Source organism: Seriola aureovittata, chromosome 19 (assembly GCF_021018895.1).
Source record: "Seriola aureovittata isolate HTS-2021-v1 ecotype China chromosome 19, ASM2101889v1, whole genome shotgun sequence".
NCBI classification, from domain to species: Eukaryota; Metazoa; Chordata; class Actinopteri; order Carangiformes; family Carangidae; genus Seriola; species Seriola aureovittata.
The window spans coordinates 15,950,206-15,973,619 of record NC_079382.1 but is presented as its reverse complement, the minus strand read 5'-3'; the positions used below and the strand labels follow the sequence as shown (position 1 = coordinate 15,973,619).

Genomic DNA, 23,414 nt, shown 5'->3' with positions numbered 1-23,414 from the left:
TTTTGTACAAGATTGAGGAGGCGGCAGCTGGTGTTCTGCTCTCATCAGTAAAACAGTGAAGTGTGGGTGTCTGTCCCTCCTCAGCACACACTTGCACGCACACACGCTTCAGTCAAAGTGATAATGGGGGAAATTTAGCTGTGTCATTCAGAAACTGAGGACTTCATGGTTTTTGTGACATCTTAATATGACCACCTTTTTACATTTGCTTCATCGACAAATCTACTGCAGAGGAGACAAATAACATTTTACACATAATACCCATGCACAAGTACTATAATTCCATACATATGTTATACTACTGGGTTATAACATTGTGACAATGGTCTATATTTATGTAGCATTGGCAGGTGCAAGGATGGCAGAAAGAAAACTACATGCACTTCCATAAGTATTTGGACACTCAAACATTACACCTTTATGCGATTGCTGAACAAACCCATGGGCGGTAATCTGCTGTCATAACAGCTCCCACTCTTCTCTAAAGTCTTTCCAGAAGAGTTTGCAAGGAACCTCGCTTTGAGCACGGGCACGGGGTTGAGTGAATCAATGCACTGCACACAGGTCTTACAGAAATGGTCAAATATTTCTCGTTCATTATGAAGCTGTGTTGGGACTAATCAGACTATGGCAGAGGACCTCAGTAGAGTAGTTGGTCCTTCAATGTGGCCCAGGACGCATTTGCGTTCACACTGCTAAAAGAATGTGCACCACCTCTAAATGTGGTCTGAGTAATCGGATCTCAAATGGGTCAATCAATGCCTCTTGGGTGCAGTCACACCTGTAGTTAAAGCTGTCCACAGACAAATGTCAATACCAGGTCTGAACAGAGCCATTGACAGAAATCAAGATTATACCTTTTAAGGTGTGATCTCTAGGCCACAAGTTGTCAGTTTTCTAGTTTGTGATGGAGGGATTTTTGGACGTATGGAGAATGATAATGTATAAAAGAGGGGGTACAATATGAGACATCCAGCTGAAATATCTCAACAACCTCTGGATGAATTGCCATAGCATTCATGGTACCCAGAAGATGAATCCAAATCCCCTGACTTTTTCCTCCAGCACCACGAGGTTCACATTTGTGATTTTAAGACAAAAACATTTTCACCCTGCATGATTAACTGCAATAATGTTGGTTATCCCTTAACATTTCCTCTGCTATCATCATCAGCTCAAAATGTCAGTTTGTTCAATACTTTGATTTATAACCAAAAATCCAAACAATAGTGACACCTTCACCAGTCTCTGCTGTACTTTGTCTTTACTTACAATTAGCAAATGTTTGCATGCTAACAGGCTCATCTAAGATGAAGCTAATCAACGTTATACCAGCTAAGAATCAACATATTAGCATGATGAGATTAGCATTTAGCTCAAAGCACTGCTGTTCCCAATCACAGCTTCACAGAGCTGCTAGCATGGCTGTGAACTCTTAATTAGGGATGAACTTTGAAGCTCAAGATTTTAAGCCGACATGGACAAAAAATCTTCAGCATGCTCAGAGAAAAAGGCGGTTCATATCATGGGAATCTCTGATGTTCTGATGATCATATGATGTGATCGAAAGTTCCACTACAGCTACTGCGTGGATCTTGTGGTGAGATAATTTTTTTTTGTTGACTACTGTTTCCAAAGTAAACAATGAAATTTCAGGCTCAATTGCATGTATTATGCACAGCATTGTTCACACTATATGGTATAATGTTATTTTAATTGGTGCAAGAGCTACTAAAATTATGTTTAGAATCTGTTTTAAACTTGAATTTATATGGAGAGATACTGTCAGTTGCAGCAGAAAATAACTGATTGTACCTTTGAGGGTGATTGGCTGATGCAATCTTGGGGTTTTGTTAGGTAGCGATGTTGGTTTTATGCAGGATGCTGATGACTAGAGCCAAAAGGTTACACAGCATGACAAATGTCTGAATACTAATCGTATATCTGCATCTAAAATCAAATTTATGTGGGTGTATCAAACTGTTTTGTTTTTATTATATAACTCATTGTTGTGTAATAAAAAATTTTCATATCGATTCATTGAAATCTGAGATATGTTTTTTCAGTTTTTTTTTCCAGTTGTGATGAATTTGGTCAAAGGTTGAAGAGAAAGGAATATCTTTTTAAGAATACAGGGTCTAGTGTGAAAAAAAGTTAAATGCAAATTAGGGAACTAGGAAATATCCTGCCAGGTGACTTAAAAGGTCCATCTGAGTCTATAGTAAAGTCTTTTTCTAGAAATTTCCTGGTAAAGTTCAAGACTCAGCACAGGTTTCCCTCATGAAGTTGAAAGATACATCTGATCTGACTTGCCTTTCTTTTAACAAAAGACTTCCTGTGGAAACATTTGAGCCTCTTGTGTAAATCTGCTTTCAACCCACAGATGCTGAGTGCATTAATTTGGGGGGGGGGGGGGGGTTCCTGGTGATACAGTGGGCTGTGATGCGTAACAGTGTCATGGTTTTTAATGTGTCTTGTGACCTTTCCAGCCTGTCGTCTCTTCTTCCTCGTTTAATGTGTGTCTCCCTCCAGTGCATGCTGCCAGTGAAGAAATGCCAAAAAATCTGCTTAAAATGTGTGGATTGGTGGACTGCATGACCTACTTAGATGTAGTTCTTGTTCAGTGAAACAGACTTGACCATTTTCTTTGATTTGATCCAATTTATTCTGGACCAACTTGAGAGTTTAGTTTATATGTTTGTCTATACATGTGTCTCTGCATATTTCATTTAAGTTCTATTCACGTCAGTCAATAGATACCTTAGTGTAACGGATCCCGACAGATAAGGGGGCGGTTTTTGTATCAGTGAATAACAGATCTGTAGATAACGTGAGATAAAAAGGTTTAACCATTGAATTACGATATATGCAACCACACCATCCTGCAGGCCTGCGTGCAAACATATTGTTGTGTAATTTAGTTTCAATGACATTTTCAATTTTAAATACCAGAAAAAATGTAATCACTACTCATGATCTGGGACAGTTTTGGTACACACATCAGGTATAGTGTCACTTCTCATATTTGACAGCACTTTGTAAATACTAGAGACAGGAACAGGATTAACACCCACACTGAGTAGGAAGGAAGCAAAACGTATAGATAAAAGGCCTACACAAGACTAATAAAAACCTCTATCTTGAAGCATAAAAAACAGCAACCCACAAAAACGATAACCTTTATGACAAGGTGTAAGAGAGTAGAGAGTCACACATGGTCTGCCTCACTGTATTTATGTTCCACATGTGCAGTAAAGGAGTGCGTGGTGGTGGTGGTGGACTAAAGGTTAGTAAGGCTGCCTTGTGGTCATGCTGCTGCTTGGGCACATCCCAATAAACAATTTAAAAGAAAGTTTTGACCTTCTGGGAAATGCACTTATTTGGTTTCTTGCCAAGAGTTTGACACCAATCCCATGTCTGTAGCTACCTCCAGCTAATTTAGCTTAACATAAAGACTGGAAATAAGGGGGGAAACAGCTAACCTGGTTCTGTCCAAAGCTAACGACATCCACTTGCTAGCACCTGTAAAGCTCACAAAGTCGCACATTTAATCTCATTTGTGAAACTGAATTATAAAAATGATCATTTGAGACAGCAGATATGAACTTAAAGGGAATATTTAACAAATTATGGGCGAGGATAAATATTAAAAAAATGAATGCATTTCAACAAAGGGAGTGAATGTATGGAGCAATGTTGAAAATCAATTAGAAATGTGTAGTACAATTAATAGATGTAAAAGATTAAAAAAATAAGGTGATAGGTGAATATAGGACACTTGTTTGATATCCTATTATAACCTGTTTGTGTGCAACAATAAGATCTGGTATGTGTAGCCATGTGTATACAGTATATAGATATGATCCAGATGGTCCAGGAAGTTACTGGTCCTGGGAAGGAAGTAGTCCATACAACACATAACCCCTATAAAATACAGTTTGCCATTTTTTTTTTTGCACATTTGCTTTTGTACTGACAAAAGAAATAAGATATACCACACGACTAAAGATTTAAAGCTGCTGATAAAGGGGGATTTTTACCTTTGAACATAGCTGACTAATTGTTTCTATATTTGTTTCTGTTCAAACTTAGATAACAAAATCCATCTACCAGTGTTTTTACAGCTCACTAATTAAAACATTATTTATTTTTTTGTTGTATCTGTACAAATAGTGCCATGTAATAACATTTTTTTTTGTTTTACAGGGTGGGACTATTTCTTGGCAGGAAGCTGTTGGCAGGCAAGCAGCGGAGACTGTAAAAGTGTGGCAGATAAGTTCTTGTACAACGACAAACTGTCATTCTCACAGTTTTGTACGGGTTAACAAATTATACTAGTGTTCATTAGTGAGCTTTAGAAGTGCCGGTAGGCACATTTTGTTAACTCTCGAGGGAAGTCCATTTCCAGTCTTTATGCTAAGCTAAGTTAGCCAGCGGTAGCTTCATATTTAGCATACAGATATAAGAGTGGTATTAATTCGCTCAATGAGGTATGGGCGGAAAACAAAGACAGTTTCGGGAAGCTCCCAAGTGATTGCAGGCATTGCTGAAACAGTCAAATGTTCATGCTAGCTAATAAAAGTTCCAACAAAAACACTCAGCTTGTGTCATCCCTGCAGTCAGAGCGAGAGCCCAAAGTGACTGGTCCAACTGTGGAGGTCTGCACGTCTCCCCTCACCTTTCGTTTGCCATTTGCATTTTTAAAAAGTGTATTGGAGGTGCTGACATTGTGACGCACTACTCCAAACCAGATGGGGTGTAGGATGTTGTGAAATGAGAGGTGCAGGGAAAGTCCCCCATCGAGCAGCTGTGACATTGATAAACGAGGGGGAAATGTTTTCTTACAGTTCACAGTCAAACCAAATCTTCATTTTGATGTTCAGTGAATCATAAGTAGTGGTCTGGTTCACGAATCGGAGCGCCAACAGCACCTCAGATGTTTCGATTAAAGTATGCTGTCTTCATGAGACTGGAGAGTAGAAGGACTATGGAGAGATGGCAGAGAGAAAATTACATGTGTGATTTGAACCAAAAACCTGCTGTCCTGGTAAAGGCATCCTCCTCAAGCCACAGAGTAACTGCAGATAAACCTGTAACACAGGAACAAAACAATGTGCTGTTATAAGATCAGTGCTCATGCTCAGTTGTTTTACGAAGACACATTATGTACTTTAAAACATACTTGCAGATCACACCCAACCAACTCTTTTTAGCCGTTGGCCCTGTTTACCTGAGCCTCTTTATTCCCTTATATTACTTGTTAATAACCCCAAACCAACCTCTAATCAAGATCCTAGTTATTGGGTCATAGCAAAGACGGAACCCGCACCTAGAGATTTAACTTTCCAGCCACATATAAGGAACATACCTACTGTAACTGTCTATTATTTAAACCGTATTGCCAAGGTCAGACATGCAGAGAAGCTTATGTCATACTTTTATTACAAGTAGGCTGGAGTACTGCAGTTCATTGTTCACTGGTCTCCTCAAAAAAACAGTAAATACAACTCATACAGAACACCCCTGCAAGAGGAACACACAACATCACTCCTAAGCAAAAGTGTTTGAACTGGCCTCCAGTTACATAAAGATGAGAGTCTTGTACTTGTCTATAAAAGTATTCATGGTCTTGTCCCAACTATTTGGCTCATATGCAGGAAACATGTGTATCTGGTAGAGCCCTTACAGCCGCCGACTCTGCTGCTCACTAAACTGAAAACAAAGACAAGTGTGATGAATCTGCCATCTGTAGATTTGGATCCAGACCTGTGTAAAAAAAAAAAGAAAAGAAAGTTGTTTCAAATGTCTCTTTTCTTTTGATTTTAGTCATTCTTCTTAATGTGAAGCACTTTGAGCTGGATTTCGTGAACAAATAATCATCGAGAATGATTCACATGTATTTACCTGCAAAACAGCACTGACCACACAGCAAATCCTTTGGCACAATGGCAAACAGTAAAATCAAACCTCTGCACTTCACAGCTTTAAGTTAATTTAATATGTTTTATTAATAATCCAGAAATAGTAGAATGATAAAAACAAGGTACCAGTAACATTGCATTTCCCTTGTATGCATTCTCTTATGCATTTTATCTTCACATCCTTGTGACAGCAATGAGCATCATCAACATCCATTCAGTATTCCTCCAGACATTCACATGGAACGGTGAAACACGTGAAGCAGTCCTTTTACAAAAGTACACAACAGACAAGTTGGTTGGAAATAAACAATGACTTTCAGATATATTTACATGATTTTTTTGCCCATTTTTAAAAACATTGAGTAGAATCTGTGTTGTGAAGACAACAAAAGAATTATCTTAAAATAATGCAGAGCAAAAAGTACCAACAGCAGCATCTGATTCAGTGATGTCAGAGCAAAACTATACAATTTGTAAGTAGCTCACTCTTATTACACAAACTGTTGTTTATCACTCTCTATTACAGATGGCAGCCTCTGGAACATGTTAATATACCTTAAATTAAACAGTAATGTATGCACCGTGTATTCAGGCAATGTTTACCACTTTACAAGATAAAATCCAACATGAAGACACATAAAGGCCCCTGCTCTCCAACATGGAGGACTGTGAGATCAGTGTCTGGCTATTGTGACTGAAAGATAACCTAATGGACAGAAAGCATTGTCTTTATGAAAGCAGAGTGTTTGGTTGCAATGTTTAAGATAAAGTTTAGAAGGGGCGTTGTCATAAAATTCATGTCAAAATTTTAATGCTTCACCATACAGCTAACAAGCCTTTCCCTGGATCATGGGAACCCTCCACTGGCTGCACAAACCACATATTGTGGTCTAAGAAAAACTATTCTACCATTAAACTGTGAAATAGCTGAAGAGGCAGTTTGCAGATTGCAGTTTGGGACTTGTGTATTAGACAATCTTACAGGCACTCAAATCACATGGACCCCTTGGGGGCATCTTGGTGTAAGAGTCAAAACTGCAGAATCCCTTTCTGTACCATTGCTAACAAAAATAAAAACCAATGGGAAAGAACAGAACAGTAAAAAAAACAAAAACAGACCTAACAGATAGACACAAATAGACAAAAAGCACCACAGAAAACGTGGTCTCAGTTCCCAGTTTAGTGTGACTTTGGAGTGCTACACCTTCTGTGCAATTGGCTGCGCTGACCGTCGGCCTGACTTCATGCGGCTACGTGCATACACCCGCAGGAAAAGTGCCAGGAAAACGACGGCAACACCAAATCCACCTACAATGGTGACAGCGTGGCCGTAAAGGAAACAGGAGAGGAGAATTGCGATGGCCTGCCTCAGGGTCATGATGATGGTGAAGACGGCAGCACCGAACTGGTTGATGGTGTAGAAGATGAAGAGCTGGCCACATGCTGAGCACACGGACAGCAACACGGCATGAAAGGCAAACTCAGAGTGACGCGTCATGAAGGCCAGTGAGTCGAAGAAGGCGCCCTGCTCCAGCAGTGAGCCGACGGTGAAGAGGCAGGAGAACAGGTTGACTCCAAACATCATCTGCACTGATGACATCTTGTACTTGAACAGGTTGTCCTGCCAGTTGGAGGTGAAGCTGTCGAAGACGATGTAGCCGACCAGGATGACGATCCCGCTGAAGGTGGTGACGGTGGATGGGTGCTTGCTGGTTGTGCTGGACAGCAGGAACATGCTGACACCCACTGAGATCAGCACGGCGGTGAAGTACTCCCAATATTCATAGCTCTTTCGGGAGACGATCTTGCCCATAAGCATGACAGGAATGACTTTAGAGGCCTTGGCCAAAACTTGCGTGGGGAAGCTGATGTATTTGAGGGCCTCGTACTGGCACCAGCTGCTCAGGATGTTGGAGAGTGAGGCAAAGGAGTACTTGTACATCGGTGCTCCGTGGCGAGGTTGCTTAAACAGGATGCACCAGAGGCCCGACACGGTCAGAGCCAGGATACGGTTCATGAAGACCAAGAACTGGGAGTCCTTGAATTTCTCTCCCTGGTCCTCTGGAGTCGTGGCCCCATAGGAACGAGTCATCACCCTCTCCTGCAGGACACCCCATGTCAGGTACGATGCCTAAGAATAAAAATATTGATTTAAGCTCGTCAGGGACAGTGATCAAGTTAGATATTTTTTAGCAGTAGAAATGATGTTAAAAATTTGAGCACTGAGGTTCATTCTTGACCTTTGAGCTTAGACTTTCTCACATAAACTGATAAAAACTGTTGCATTGTGCGGTTTGGCTTTCTTTTGGCTGAAGGTCACTATCTACTTAAAGTGTGGGCAGAAACACAAAGAGGGAATTTTGAACTAAAAAGACTAACTTTGGTTATGGCTTTAACAGTGGATTCTGTTCCCCATTTTTTTTTTTTTTTTTTTTTCAGTGTAGTCACACTTGGATGAGTATCAGCGACCTCTAACTCGGTCAACATACATATGGCATGTTAATACTGTAGTAAAGCAGCATAACTCATCTTTTCAGTCACTTTTGGGCAGGGGACGTAAACATTACACTGACCAGCAGTTTCCTGTTTACACCTCCAGCAGACATTGAGTGCCTTTATTACCAGCCACACCAGTGGGGCTGGTATTGTTTTTCCCTTAAGAGTCTATTTTGTGTGTGTGTGTCATCATAGCAAAATGTGGTCCTGGAGACACCTACTGTAGGGGACTACCACAGCTTTGTCTGTGGACAGATCTTGTCACCATGATGGGGTTAGGGTTGAACTGTGCAAGATAAAGTCATGACATTTTACAGGTGTGTAGTTGAGATCAAAATAAAGGCTAAGTTTAAAGAAGTGTGTGGTCCAACCAATGAATACTAATTAGTCATGTAATGTAGTAATAACTACTGAATACTCATGGATCAGAATATAAACATGTTGACGGACGTCACAGCTAGTGTGATCCCATCAGAAGATGGTCTCTGTTTTTTTATTTGGAGTCATGTTTCTGGCCACCTGCCAAATTTTAGTTGAATATTACCTCTCCAAGCTCCGTTTTGGTCTCCACCAACTTCTGAGGAAAGCACCTGGCTCTTTAGCTCTTAAATGCCACACTGTGTGTATCAGCCAGCCTGTCTGCTGTTTGAGGTACAGTAGGTTAGGTAGAGCTGAGGGGAACTGCAGAGTCAGGTAATAATTCTCTATGGGTTTGTTACTACTAGTGACACCTTTCACATAACACATAAATGTTTGGTCCATTGTTAATATTAAAATATTGATTAGTGCAGCTTTATCCTTTAATGTAGAGCTTGATTTCATACATGGCGACGTTTTCTTAACTTGCACTTTCCTTCAAATAGACATCAATGAAGCATCATTTAAAATAGCCGGTGAGCTGAGAACAGACCAGGCTGTGGCTATAATCACACTTAAATTAAACAAACATAAAACAACCCTCCCAGCAGCTGCACAAGCACAGAAAACTCAATATGGTGGTATTATAGGGATTAGGCCACATGCAGCTTTATGTATTCAATGACCGAATTTCTTGGGAGGAAACCCCACCTGAAGTCCAGCAGCACAAAAGATTAACTTGATGGCCTGTCTGACTGATGAGCCTGAATCTCCCTCGTTCCTGGGTGCAGCTGACACGTCATCCAAAAGACCTGTTTTGGCCTCATTGCCAAACACGCAGGTTCTTATGACAGGGTAGCAGATCCCACTACCTGAAAGTAAGGGAAACAGAGAGATAAATGAACCTGATATCAAGGTGGTCAGGAAGACATTAATGTGTGTTCTTTAACTGGTATACATTCCCAAATTAGATGTGTGTGTTTTTCTCATGAGCCCAAACCTGTTTCCAAGTAATTGGTGCGCTTGAAGTAGCTAATGAGGAGGTAGCCAGGGATGATGATGGTGGAGTATCCCAGCATGTTGACGAGGAAGCGGAAGAGCCAGACATCGTGCCAGCCTTCCAGTAGTGATGACTCTTCTGCAGCCACAGTGGAAGGGAGGAGAAGCGACACAAGTGCGGGCCAAACCCTAAGGGAGTAACACAATATAAGATATAGTGGAAATACAATTTCATTTCTAAATGCTAAACTAATATTTGACAGGCAAGGTATTTGTGTGTTTGCTCGAGTGAAGGGATGGATCAACACAACTGCGAGAATGTAATCTGTAATATGCTGTTAATATAATACATATCAATACATAAAGACAATACATTTTACATAACCTTATATAGGTTATGTAAGATGGATAAAATCGCACTGAAGCATTTGGAATCAATATATTGTACTATATTTGTACTTTCCGACACCTTGACAGGATACCTATAGGTATAGAAGGTGTTTCTTTCCTATGTGGATTGGGACCCATCACTCCACCAGAGGAATGTTGTGTCATCTTGCATCTTGCTTTAAAACAGACGTCTTGAAGCAGAAGCAACACAAGGGTGCTGCCCTGGGCAGACATTTTGCAATGAGATGAATGATAATGGCTACTCTAGAAATGTAGTATTTCACTTATAAAGTTGGGTGTTTGGAAGACAGATTTTAAAAATAGATGCAGCAGAAGCTAAAATAGCCAAACCTTTGGTCCGAAGGTTGAGTAAAGCTTCAAAAACATTGGATACTACACTTCCCATAATGCAACACAATAGCATCTTTCATTAGACCCTTCCCGCCATGTCTTTCTAACTTCGCCCAGTTTGTAATACAGGGTTTATGTTGAAGTCTCCAAGCTGTAGCTGACATGACCCTGAGGAAATCATTGGGGTTATTTCCTCAGAACACTCCCTCAAAGTACACTACACAACTGTTTGGACAAGCTGAGCAGTACTACCCTTGATGAGCAAAGCAATCTTCATGCACAACATTGGCTGGCTATTGGTGAAGTACTGAAGGTACGGAATCATGTAAAACAAGCATAACCTGTTCACCTAACCATATAGAAATTAGATGACTTTCCGCGCCTTAAGTAGCAAGTAAACTTAAGTAGCACTGGTAACTCAAGCGCACCTGATGTGAAACCCTAGCTTCCAGTGAAAGAGGTGTGGTCCTTGCTATCGTGGCACTGAGTGTGTATCCCATTCGGAGCGAGGCTGGGCCTCCTCCCAGGGGGAGCCTGACTCACACAGAGCCTCTTTGTGTGGGACTCTGCTGTGGCATGGCTAGTCAGTAGCCCACTGCAGCAAGACCTAGGCTCTGAACAGGCAGCTTATTACATGAAGGAATGCAACGAACCGGCTGGGCAGCCAACCAACAGGCTGCTACACCTCAGGCACACAGAGAGAGCACTGCCAAAGTGTACCTGAGGGAAGAATGAGTGCTTGTGTCCTGTATGGATATATAACAGCAAATAATATAAACTGAAACTGAAATAACACAGCTTTCCCTTGATAAAAAAAGACAACAGCAGCCCTTCATAAAAACTATGTAACTATTACTCCCTCCCTACTGGGAGATGTGGCCTGGATAAATTAATATATGCACAGTCAACACAGTGGGAAAGCAACGGGGGAAAACCAAATTTTGTGACTCATCATATCCTATAAGGGTGTGGGAATTTCAGGCATACTGCCAATTCAATAAAAATAAACATACTTTATGACATATTGTATTGTACTGAAAAGACCAAAATATTGTCAGCTCTTCAGACACACCCTCATACTTTTACACTACACACTTGTGCTTAATAGCTACTATCTGAAGATTAAAGTTACATGTTTTAGTTGACAGCTATCCTCATTGTGAACTAAGGGACACAATTTCTGGCAACACCTTCCATAATAATGGACGATAAGAAAAAACAAAAACACTTGCAGCAGCACTAGGTTAGCTGACACCGGTTCCTATACACAAACCGTGTAGTTTTACTTACTACTAGCAAGCAGGTTGTTTGTTTTGTACTTCAAAAACACACGGGCAGTCACTTTAACCACGAACAACGGTAATTAACGGTTAACTGACTTCACTACACACTGACAATCATATCAGTCATCAGTCAGCTGGGCTTGTCCACACTTAAACCTCATCATTAGAATGATATAATGTCCAGTTAGCTCATTTTGGTCTCCAACGTTACCTCCATGAAAAAGATGGCATTTTCCCACACTCTGTGGCCCGACACCTGGCGCAGCACACACGCCGACCGACTCAAACGTCTCCGCTGTAACAGAGCATGAAGTCGCACGGACCCGGCAGGTAACGATATTTTTTAATAATTAAGGGTCGTCTTCTTTTGGACTAGCCACATTTAGCGTTGATGTCTTCAACTTATCCTCCGATGTGTTCACTTGAGCAGGAAAGGCCCCTTCTTCTTTACTCAACACCAGAGGATGCCAGAGACAGCGGCCGTCCAGCGGCCCCGCCCCCTGTCGGTGTGGAGGAGTAACTGCCACGCTTAACTAAGCAACTGCTGTTGCTATTTACAATACAGTACTACAGTATTATCAGTAGATAGTGCTTGAAATATCAGCAAACTGCTCATTATTTAGAGAGAATTGCAGCGTTAATTATAATATTGGATTATTAAAACTCATGCATTAATGTGTAAGCACTATTTTATCTGGTCTTTTAACCATTCTGGGGTGTTTCATTTACTATATAACAATGAATCATATTTTATATTCATTGTAAGTTTTCAAAATTGTAAACTGAAGAATAACTTTCCAGTGCATTTTACTGCTGAAAGATGTTCAAAATGGTCAACGGTTCAAAAATGAGTGAAAAGATGGTTAAAAATGTCTTTGGTCAACAGTGATATAGGTTCAAAACTGAAAGTTTTTTCACCAAACATTTGAAAACGTTAATTAATTAATTACATTATATTATGATCCCTTTTTTAAATAGAAATCAACATTAAAATCCAGGTTGTTGTTCACTGGCTAGTAACTATAACTACCATATTTAATGGTAATGGTCTAAAAAGTACAATACTTGCCACTATAATTAAGTGAAATGAATTATGGAGTGGCATGAATTTGATGTACTCATGTAAAGTACAGCTACAGTACCTTAAAATACAGTGTAAGTACAGTACTGGAGTAAATGTATAAAGTTACATTCCACCACTGAACATTGTTATACATTAAACTACACAACAGCTGCACCCCAGCCAGCTACAATATTAAAATGCTGCCTACATGTTAAGTCATAACAAAGAAATAAATCATAAAAATAAAATTGCAAATGTATGAAATGGGCCATTCTTCATGATGAGATGTTTTACTGTTATTTGAGTACATTTCACACCATTTTTTTTTAATTTTAGTATTTTTACTTTTACTTAAGTAAATCATCTGAGTACATCTTCAACCACTGCTTTTAAGCAATAAACTTAATAGTATGAGGTTTGTCTGACACATACGTTACACTGCATAAAACAGCATAAGAATCAATGCTGTGGTTAATTATTCACCACACACTCTTGTATATGTGTGACAAATAGGCCTACATATTACAGCAATAGTACTTCACATGATTAACAGCAGTTCCTACAGTATAATTCGCCATGGTGCATCCCTGTAACAGTGGAAATTCTGAGATTCCTGTTCAAATGATGTCATTGCCAGCAATGCAAGGCAATATTTGATTCTGCATAGTATTGGTGTAAAAGCAAGAGACTAATGTGATGGTTGAAGGACAGTAATTAAGGCCTTTATGACAGTATTAATAATGTAGTGTTATTAAAACAATCCCACCTCATTCAAAGAAGGAAAATGTGTTGTTGCATACTCAATGGTGGTTGAAACTTGCTTATCTAATTTTTTCACATTTATTTTCCAATGGAAAAACCAGCATGACCTGTAGTGAGCACAATACAAATAGCAGCAGGGTTTCCCAGATCACAGGCTCAATGGGGAAGTAAGTATAGTTTCACAACTCTGTTCTAGGTGAGAGAATGCCTATTTACTAGCTGTCACCACAATGACTTAAATACCACACTGTCACACCCTTACAACACAGTCTGCCTGACCAAGAGAAAGCTATTTATTTTGGCTAATATCCCTATATGAACATGAAGTGAGTACCAATTATTCAAATTGTCTTGCTGTGGGTATGTGTTTATAAAAGAGATACAGCTGAGTGGAATTTCCAGCCGCTCCACAGCCATTGTATCAGAGGGACCATCAGGAGGAAGCCACTAACATGAAAACAAAAGATAAACCTTAAAAAAAGCAGCTGAGAGGAAACAAAGAAAAGAACTGGGTTGTTTTCATGAAAGAGTTTTGTTATGAAGTCCGCTCATTATAGTTTACTGTTTAAATTTGTGATGGGATCTATTTGCTCTAAGTTCTTGCCAGTCACACCAACAACAATAATGATGACTACACAGATATTGTCCATTATGTTTGGGTGTGTACAGATATCATACACATCACTGATGACTGTAACCCCCCCCCCTTACCAAGAAAGATACACAATATGAAGTTCGTTTTTTTTCCCATTTTATTACAAAATAAATGAACTGCTTATGTTAACTAGACAAGCCAATGTAATTACACACCAAAGACCAGATTTCTGCAGATGATGGCTACAATGAGATAAATAGAGAAACCTGTTTCACAAAAGATCCTAAAAGATCAGAAAGATGAAGCTGCATTTTATGTTTTATTAAAGATAAGTGGGTTATCAGTTTTCTAAGAAAAAGCAGGGGTGTAATTAGTTTGTCTTCTCTGGACTGCAGGTGTTTTTCGGACCTGTGATTACACTCCTCAAAAAGCCTTCTTTGAGGGCGCGATGAAAGGTCACATTCCCAGAGTTTCAGACACAGAAACATATTGTACTTCCATAACTATACAAAGGCAGTCAGCACTGATAAAGTTTGAGAAACTTTGAAACAAAGCAATTTGCATGTTCCTTCTCTAGCCATTAAAACTAGATTAATATGATGAAGAGGTAGAATTTTTTTATGGACACTGAACATGCTGATAGAAAGTTTGCAAAACAATTGAGCCAATGACTCAGAAACATTGATTTGTTTTATCAGTGCTCAATTAAGCAGAATCACTCTTTGTCAGAGGGAACTAGGATTTATACGGTGCGCATATTTGTCTACACAATAGATAAATATAGATCAAATCAGAGTGTACTACAAATAAAGGCACTATTCAATAAAAACAGCGCAAATACAGCTATTTCAGAACAATTCCGGCCGCAGTGAAGCTCAAGACAATTTCAAAAATCTTATTCAGCCTATGATTCAGCTCAGAACTTCACACCGACCACAGACCTCCCAGATATCTGGATGTCATCAAAAGGAAATAGAGCCAGAATCTGAAAAACAAGGATACAAAAGGTCAAATTTTTATTAATGCCTTCTTTAACAATCCACTGCTGTCCTTCTAAAATGATAGGAAAAGCAATATGTCTGACACTTAGTATTCTTGTAGTGTATTGCAGTATAGTTGAAGTTATGGAAGAGTGAGAACTTTAAGGATAGGGCTGGTGTCTACATTTTACTTGTCAACAAATCTCATTAAAGGACCAAAACCAACAATGATATTCTTCTATTTTTTTAGGCTAACTCATTTTCTGAAACAGTTGGGCACTTAAGCTTTTAGCAAACATTTCTCCAAAAGGTGTAAATAGTGAATTTGTTGGGGACTTTTTTAAGCCGCAGATTAATACATAATTGATGCTCTGGTGAGTTTTTACTGCAGCAGAACAGCGTATGTAGGACTGACACTACACTGGCAATAATAGTAATCATAACAACTTACATCATCATTGCCATCAGCCAGATCCAGTGCCGTCTCGTCCTCCATATTTCGCAGCATTGTGTCGGCGCCAGACTGGCAGAGGAGGTTGGCGATGGTGGCGTCCTGCCTCCCCACTGCGAGATGCAGGGGTGTGCAGCCGTTAAACATGGTAGCGTCCACATTGGCTCCCCTGCTGAGCAGCAGACGCACTGATTTGATGTCATGCAGCTCCACGCCGAGGTGAAGAGCTGTTTTCCCACTGGTTCCTTCCTGTGAGGGGTGTAGATGGAAAAAGACAACGAGAAAGGCTTTAAATAAAGCCAGAGCTACACAAATGATACAACAATATAAAATAGGTCATTTTATTTTTAATAATTTGTATTAGTTTGATATTTTTCTGATTGTAAACAGCACATAGTAACTTCCAATTTTGGCTTTCTGCAAGCATGGAAGAAAAGGACACAGATGTTCTCACAACAACAATAATAATATTATCATTAATGATAATAACAACAATAATTCAATACACAGCATGTGAGGCAGAGTGGTATTTAAGGCTGGTGAGTTAAACTGAGAGGAATGTCTGGGGTAGTTTTGGGACTGACCACCATGTTCCCTTCCTTCAATAGAAAGTTAAGATTGGCCGGCCAGTCCAGCGTTATCATATCTCATATCTCATATCTAATTATGTCTCCATGAATCCTGCAGGAAGCTCAGCTCAGAGCTCAGCTTATATCACTATCAGCATTGCACAGGTGCAGCTGATTTATAGACATGAAAAACAACATCAGACCAGGAGCAGTAAACAGAGTCTGAAAGGGATAAGTGTGATTATAAATACTGGCACATTACTGGATGAAATGGAGTATACTGCAGGGTAACCCTACGCAGAGACTAATTAAACTTCTTTCAGATATGCAGCTGAAGTCTTGTGAGTAGCAGGTCGGAGTCGGTGTCAGCTTAGTTTTTGAATTCAAGGACAATTTGAAACTTATTTAAAGGGTTATTTTACAGCAAATTATATATATACAACCTTCTAGTGTGGGAGATGAAAGATTCAGTGTGGATTCACCCTTTAAGTATAGCCTAGTTATTAAAAAGATAATCCATATAATGTAGCAAAATAAGGAGCCACCCACTTGACAGACTAACCTGGATATTCAGGTCCGCTCCCTTTTTCATCAGGAGCTTCATAATCTGATGTTGCCTGTTCAGTGCAGCCAAGTGGAGACAGGCAAGACCTGCAAGTACACATCTTGTTTGAAACGTGGAAACGTGGGGCTCATTTTAGGTCAAAAGTGAATAAGCGATGCATTGTGAAAACCATGTGTTTTTCCAAATGACAAACTGACACTATAGATCAACATGGTATTGCTTTTGCAAATTCACCACATCTGGCTATGGCTACTGCTATTTCTTCTGTTCCAAAATGGTGCAAGATAGAAGGGTCACATTCTGCGAAATTATATTAGACTTGTTTCCTCTGATGCTATATTGGTTGAGCAATGTCAAGCTAGTTAATGCTTTACTTTGTGCTACATTAAAGACAAGACTTGGCATAAAAGCACCAAAAGGCCATGTTATATTTGGACAGTGTAAAAAATCTGAAGTTGCATAATCTGGGAAGTTCAATCTAAGCAGAACCCACTGACAAATAATCACACAGATGATGCAGACACATAAAAATGACCCTTAATAACAACAATGAATTGTTGGCTGATGAGACCCTGCAGCAGTTGGTTCCCTCACCTCTCCAGTTCTGGGTCTCAAGGATCGGCGCCAGTTTGCTAGGGGAAACATCTTTGGTCATCTCTCTGGCACAATCTGTCTGTCCGTGCTGGCAGGCCACGTGGAGCGCTGTGTTCCCATCCTGGTCCTGCAGCTCCAGGCTGGCCCCTTTCTCCACCAGGCTCCTCACCACATCTGTCAGGTTCAGATAGGTGGCCAGGTGCAAAGGGCTCTGAGGACCACGAAAAGACAAAAGATGTGTAAAGCAATCAAAGCTGCACCTCTCTGGTTAAATTTAATAGCATTTATTTGACATAACGAGTCCAATTTTAACAATCATTTAAGTAATTTGTCAAGGAAATGTGAGGGTTTGATGCTTTTTATGATTTCTATCACTGCAGACTGACAAACAAAAACAATCTGAAGACATGTTTCTGCCATATTTTACAAACAATTGACTAATTACTAAAATTTAAATTGGATTATGCAATAATGAAAAATAATTAGTAGCTACAGCCCTGGTATGTTTTGTCTTTGACCCCTGCTACTTCCTGCATTTCTCAGAATGTCTTAGAGCAACCCTAGAGAAACAGGCCTGTAGCTGTTGCATTCAGCTGTCGGTCATACGTATGAATGAAGAGAAATAAACACAAAACGTTTCCAAATGATAAAGTGAGACTTGCACCTTTTGTCCAAAAACAGACTTGTCTTGAGGTTGCACTGTGCTGTGGTGCAAGACACAACAAGAGTGCAGAGATGCATCATCAACTACTGTTTGTTTTTAATCAGTATGCAAATGTATGAGGTTTCTTTTAGAACCTTTAGGGGTAAACAAGAATTCTTCTGGGCAATGTCTCCAGAGATGAGGTCTTAGAATGACTACTGAGAGGAAATTAGACAACCAAAGTGGACTCTAAAAGAGCACAGGGCCAACTGAGTCACTGCATGAAGTGCTGACTCTTAACTTCAGATGTTTCTTTATGACACCTCTGTCAGTCTGCTCTGACTTCACTTTGGTTTCTACACGAAAAACCAAAGACTCTGGTCTGACATCTTGAATAACTGGAACAATTCCTCCACCCACATCCACACAAGGATACACTCCACAGCTCCCTTTGGTTCTATTTCTACAGGAGGTAGAGGAGGGGAGTTTCCATTCTAAGTCCCTTATGAGCTAACACTGGAACCACCCACAGTGACGTCCCTGAGAGAGGACGGACTGCAAATAAAGAGGAACCGCCATTCTCTGGAAGTACAGAGATATAAATAATGCCACTGTTTCCACAATCAAGATACTGATAATGAGGAAGTCGTTTTAAATTGAAAAATTCCAGTGGAAGCTGCAGCATGCTTGTGTAGTGGAAAGATTTGTGTTGCATTTACCTGGTATAAATTGTTTTGGATGTCCAGGACTTCTTTTGGGAATAGCTCTATCAAGTGCTGAATGATGATATCGTCTTCATGGATGATTGCTAAGTGCAGGAATCTACAGGAGTAGTAAAAAAAAAATACACATATTTCTTCAATATGCTTGCAGAAACTTGCAGACTGAATTTCACTTACATTGAGCAATTGAAAAACAGAAGAATTGAGTAGTGGAGAAAAAAAAAATGTATTTCAACACGAGAGAAAATGTTGCAAAATTTTCCTCAGTATTCATCTCAAGAGACTATCTCGAAATCTAATACTCAGTGGGCTGAATGGCAAGATTGAGTGGTTGGGATATTGATCAATGCAAAAAAGATAGCATCATAAGCTGTTGAATTATGAGAGCGTGTTAAAACGCATATCGGTAGGCACATCTTTTCATGCTTTAGTGAAAACATTCACAGCAAACGACAAAACAAAACAAACACGCACTAACCTCAAAACCTGAGTGGGAAGTTGTAGCAAAAAAGCAGGAAATGGAACCAAGAATTTATGCTTAATTAAGACCAACCTTGAATGACCCAGAGAGGGTCTCTACTGTAAAGGGGTGTAAGGGAATTCAAATCAAAGTGTAGCTTAAATCTGTATATTCAGTTATCAAAGGCTGAAACTGATGTCTAGTCACAAAAACAGCATGAGCATGAGGGATGTTGTTTTACTGTACTGTCAAACGTATGTTACTGTGGTCTCTGAAAGTTTAGAAGTGATGCTCATCTTCTTTAAGAGTAAAGGTCATTTGACCAAAGGTTTGGTGCTGCAGACTTATTCAGAGACAGACAGTGTGGGATCAAACATTCAAACTAAGTTTCAGTGCAGACCTTTCATTCAGCTTTCTGCTTTGAACAAACCACTGACAATTTCAGATTTCCTGTTAAATGCTGTACATGTTAATATCATTTGTGTCTTTTTGAATTACATACAGCCTTGCAAAATTATTTTGATTTGATTAAATTACCTCAGTGGTTGGTTACATGTTTAAATATGGTTATGTTATTTTCCATTAGATTTAAGAGGATGAAGCAGTTGATCATTACCAAAAGAATACTAAATAAATAGCAGTACAGTGCCTGATTAATTAAATGTCTGTTTGCAATTACTGTGCAATGGTTGACATATTACTGGTACTTTTTTAACTGGTTGATCAATATAACCTATTTGTGTTGCATATGTGAGTGATATTTTCTCTTGCACCCCCACCCCCCCCAAAAAAAAAAAAAAAAAAATAAAAAAAGGGCATTTTAGGGCAAACTTATTTACTTATTTCTTAAGCATGATAAAATTCCTGTTAATCATTCAAAATGTGTTTGAAAATATGTCAGTGGGACACATAATAATTATGTAGAGGGTAAGCATAAGGCAACTCACAACATGACTCATTCCTCATTCCTGTTGTACTGCAAACTTTACTATCAAAATAAAGATGACACCGTATTTTCTTGCAATTATTGCAACAAAACAACAAACCACCTTTTTCTGTGTAAGTGGTTGGGAAACATCTTTCTGACATGTCAAAGTGTTTTGTAAAAAAAAAACAGGTCCCATGTACAGCATCTGTGCAGTATATTACCAAATATAATATGAAGAAATGAAATGATTCATCTTTTAAGTTATTTTTCAAGCAATCTGAATGTGTTACTTCAGACTCTGGGAAAGTGTGTTGGCATTTTTAGATGCAGACCTTAACTAAATCAGTGAGCTAAGATGGGCTACAAGTTCCTTTATCCAAATTTGAAACACCCATAAAACTGGAAAAAAAAACTGAACGAATGGAAACAAAAACATTCTCCTTAAAAATCTATTGTAAAAGAAGATTATTTGGTATAAATGATAGGATAATGCATCACACAATAAAGTATCATGATCGTTTTCATCACTGACTGATGCAGCTAATGTATCTGCACGAGCACTTAATCAACTCTGTGAGCGAACGGCTTGGTGTGAAAGGGACTTCCTGGTTTGAATAAGACTTGAATGAATAAGAACTAAAAAAAAATCCCACAGGGGAAAATTTATGTTTGCACGATTCTCTCTCAGTAGAAGCAGAACAGAGTGGTGTGTTTCAGGTGTTTTTTCCCCTCTCAGGTGTCTATAGTTAGGGTGTGAGAATGAAACCATGTGTCCCCAACAATCAGCAAGCGGAAATGAAAAGAGGTCAGAGACACAACAACACTTCTGCAACGCTGTGACTGCATCAGTCGCTGGATTCCAGTCATGTACAGGAGTCATTAACAAGCCTGCTTCAGGGCTGTAACAGACTGATGACATGGCAACAACAGATGAGTGGGTCACAGAAGAAGTTCTGCATGGGCTGATAAATCTGTGTGTGGAGGATGGTGTGTTCCGGTTGTGTGCAAAAAGCTGCAGTTTCCTTGACTCAAAGTGAGAAAAGAACAGAAGCAAAAAGCTACTGGCAGGTAATATATAGACAGTTTTAGTCAGACATCTGGTTTGGAAAAAAAAAAAAAAAAAAGCATAAGAGGCAGCAGCAGCTTCTGAATCGTGGGATCCTGCAATAAAAAGATACGATGCATGCACAAACACACTATGCTATCCTGATCGACAAGTTTCTTGGATCAAAAGCAGGCCTCAATGCTGCCTCATAGCATGTGCTTTGTCTGTGCAGCATGGGGAAGTCCAGGCCTATCTGTTTCACTTCTGTTTTCTGGCTGAGAGGACTCAGAGGAGCCCATCCAAATTCATGACACGGACGAAGTTCATTAAATTTGTCTGCAGTATCACACCGACATGAAATCCCTTTTAAAACAGGAATCATGGGAAAAACTGTGCCTCAAATTCAGTGTGATTTACCAACTGCCACTGATGGGTGTTTTTAAATTCTTCATCTTCAGTGGATTAAAAGAATTTATGAAATGCTTCAAGCACCAGCTGGGTTGAAGAGATCAGAGGGCAGATAATTTATCAGAAATTTCATCATCTCATAATTTAGAGCCATTTTCATGGTTCCCTGTATCCACCCTCTGAAATGTAAAACATTGCTGCTTTTAACGCATTGTCAAGTGAATCTGGGTGCTAAGAGACGGTGGTAATTACAGTTAATATAGTTATGCTCAGAGAGAAGGGGGTGGAGAAGTTGAATATCACTTTACAGGGGCCAATTTAAAAACTATGGTAAATTGAAGACTAAATTTCATCTTTTCCCCCCAAAGTTTTGCTCATTGTACGACACTGCAGACTACTTCATGACAGACCCAGCAAACGTTATTGGTGAAAACACTGGTCAAAATGTTAAGAGAAACGGTTAAAATGCCAGACACCACTTCTGAACCTCACCCACCAGTGTGCAACACAGAAATGGTTTGCTTTTTTTTTTTTATGAGAAGTTTGGATAGTAAATAAAAACCTACGTGTCTCCCTCTTCAGTAATAGTTGTGAGCAAGTTCTCCTCCTGTTCAGAGAGTTCAGAGCTGTGTGTTTGCTCCTCCTGGTCGCCGGAAAGCGTGCAGCTCTCCACTAACTCTGTCAGACTCTCCCCCGTGATGGACGAGGAGCCGTAGGCAGAATCCAGGCGCTCCTCCACGGTGGAGAACTTCTCCCTCGGCCCGCTGATGTCCGTGCCGGGATCCCGGGGCTCCTCCGACTTCAGCATGGAGCGGTACGAGTCAATGCCCGAGTCTGTGCGGTTCTCTCCTGCGAATTCCAGCAAGTCATCTTTACTACAGTCGTCCGACGCCATAGCGGGTGCTGGTGCTGGTGCTGGCCTCGCTGGGTTTCCCCCTCCCTCCTTCCCAGAGTACTTAGAGGCTTCTCGGGGTTGTTGTCGCCGCCCGGTGCTCGGTGATGTGACCGGACTCCGAGGATAGAGTGCTGACACCTGAGGAAACCACCGCTCCTTTGTGAAACCAGAGGAGTGAGCCGCTGCGTTTCATTCCACTGACCGATAATACATTACCATCCAGCTACGGACCTCCAGTTTTATTTAAAGAAAAAAAAAAAAAAAAAAAAAAAATCGATTATAGACTGTTAAAAAAAAAGTGTTAAAAAAGCTTTAAAACGAGGTACAGTCATCACAAACTTGGTGAAATGGGTTAAAACAAGCAAAAAAAGAGTCGTAACGGCTGCCCGTCGTCTAAATATCCGGTAACAGCAGAGCTCCAGGCCGATAGCATATGAGCAATGAAAGGTAAGAAGGGGAAGAGCTGACATCTGAAAGGGTAAGCTGTTTTTGTCAAGCGGGGGAATCCCCAGTGCACACACACACACACACACACACACACACACACACACACACACACACACACACACACACACACACACACACACACACACACACACACGCTACAACTAGAAAAACGCGACTAGCGGAAGTGATGCTATTTTCAAAATAAAAGTGAAAAATAATTTCTGTAAACGATACCATTCTTTTTTTCGTTTACATCACACCTACACATTCTGCCAATTTTACAACAATGCTTTATGAATAGTTTATATGCCGAATCTAGTATTTTTTAAACAATCTATATTAAGAGTTGCCCTGTGCAGTTTTCTTGTAAATGAACTATGTTTCAGTTTCTTCTTTTTACACTTTTTACACTTCTTCTTCTTTTTACAAGATACCATGATTATTATAAAGCAATTTACAAAAGCTATTTATATGTGTGTTGGTTTTGTGA

General features: G+C 39.8%; 2 protein-coding genes across 2 annotated transcripts; both read right to left on the bottom strand.

Annotated features, from left to right (window-relative positions):
- Positions 1 to 5,983: 5,983 nt before the first annotated feature.
- On the bottom strand, positions 5,984 to 12,264 carry slc35b2 (solute carrier family 35 member B2). Its single transcript, XM_056363421.1, has 4 exons — positions 12,009 to 12,264; positions 9,775 to 9,962; positions 9,486 to 9,646; positions 5,984 to 8,052 (listed from the first exon to the last, which is right to left on the bottom strand). Exons 1-4 carry the CDS (start codon positions 12,026 to 12,028, stop codon positions 7,120 to 7,122), a joined length of 1,302 nt encoding a protein of 433 aa, XP_056219396.1. The 5' UTR covers positions 12,029 to 12,264; the 3' UTR covers positions 5,984 to 7,119.
- Positions 12,265 to 14,356: 2,092 nt separating this feature from the next.
- nfkbie (nuclear factor of kappa light polypeptide gene enhancer in B-cells inhibitor, epsilon) lies at positions 14,357 to 23,039 on the bottom strand. Its single transcript, XM_056363557.1, has 6 exons — positions 22,149 to 23,039; positions 18,739 to 18,841; positions 17,377 to 17,587; positions 16,780 to 16,868; positions 15,649 to 15,897; positions 14,357 to 15,202 (listed from the first exon to the last, which is right to left on the bottom strand). Exons 1-6 carry the CDS (start codon positions 22,475 to 22,477, stop codon positions 15,134 to 15,136), a joined length of 1,050 nt encoding a protein of 349 aa, XP_056219532.1. The 5' UTR covers positions 22,478 to 23,039; the 3' UTR covers positions 14,357 to 15,133.
- Between the last annotated feature and the right edge of the window lie 375 nt (positions 23,040 to 23,414).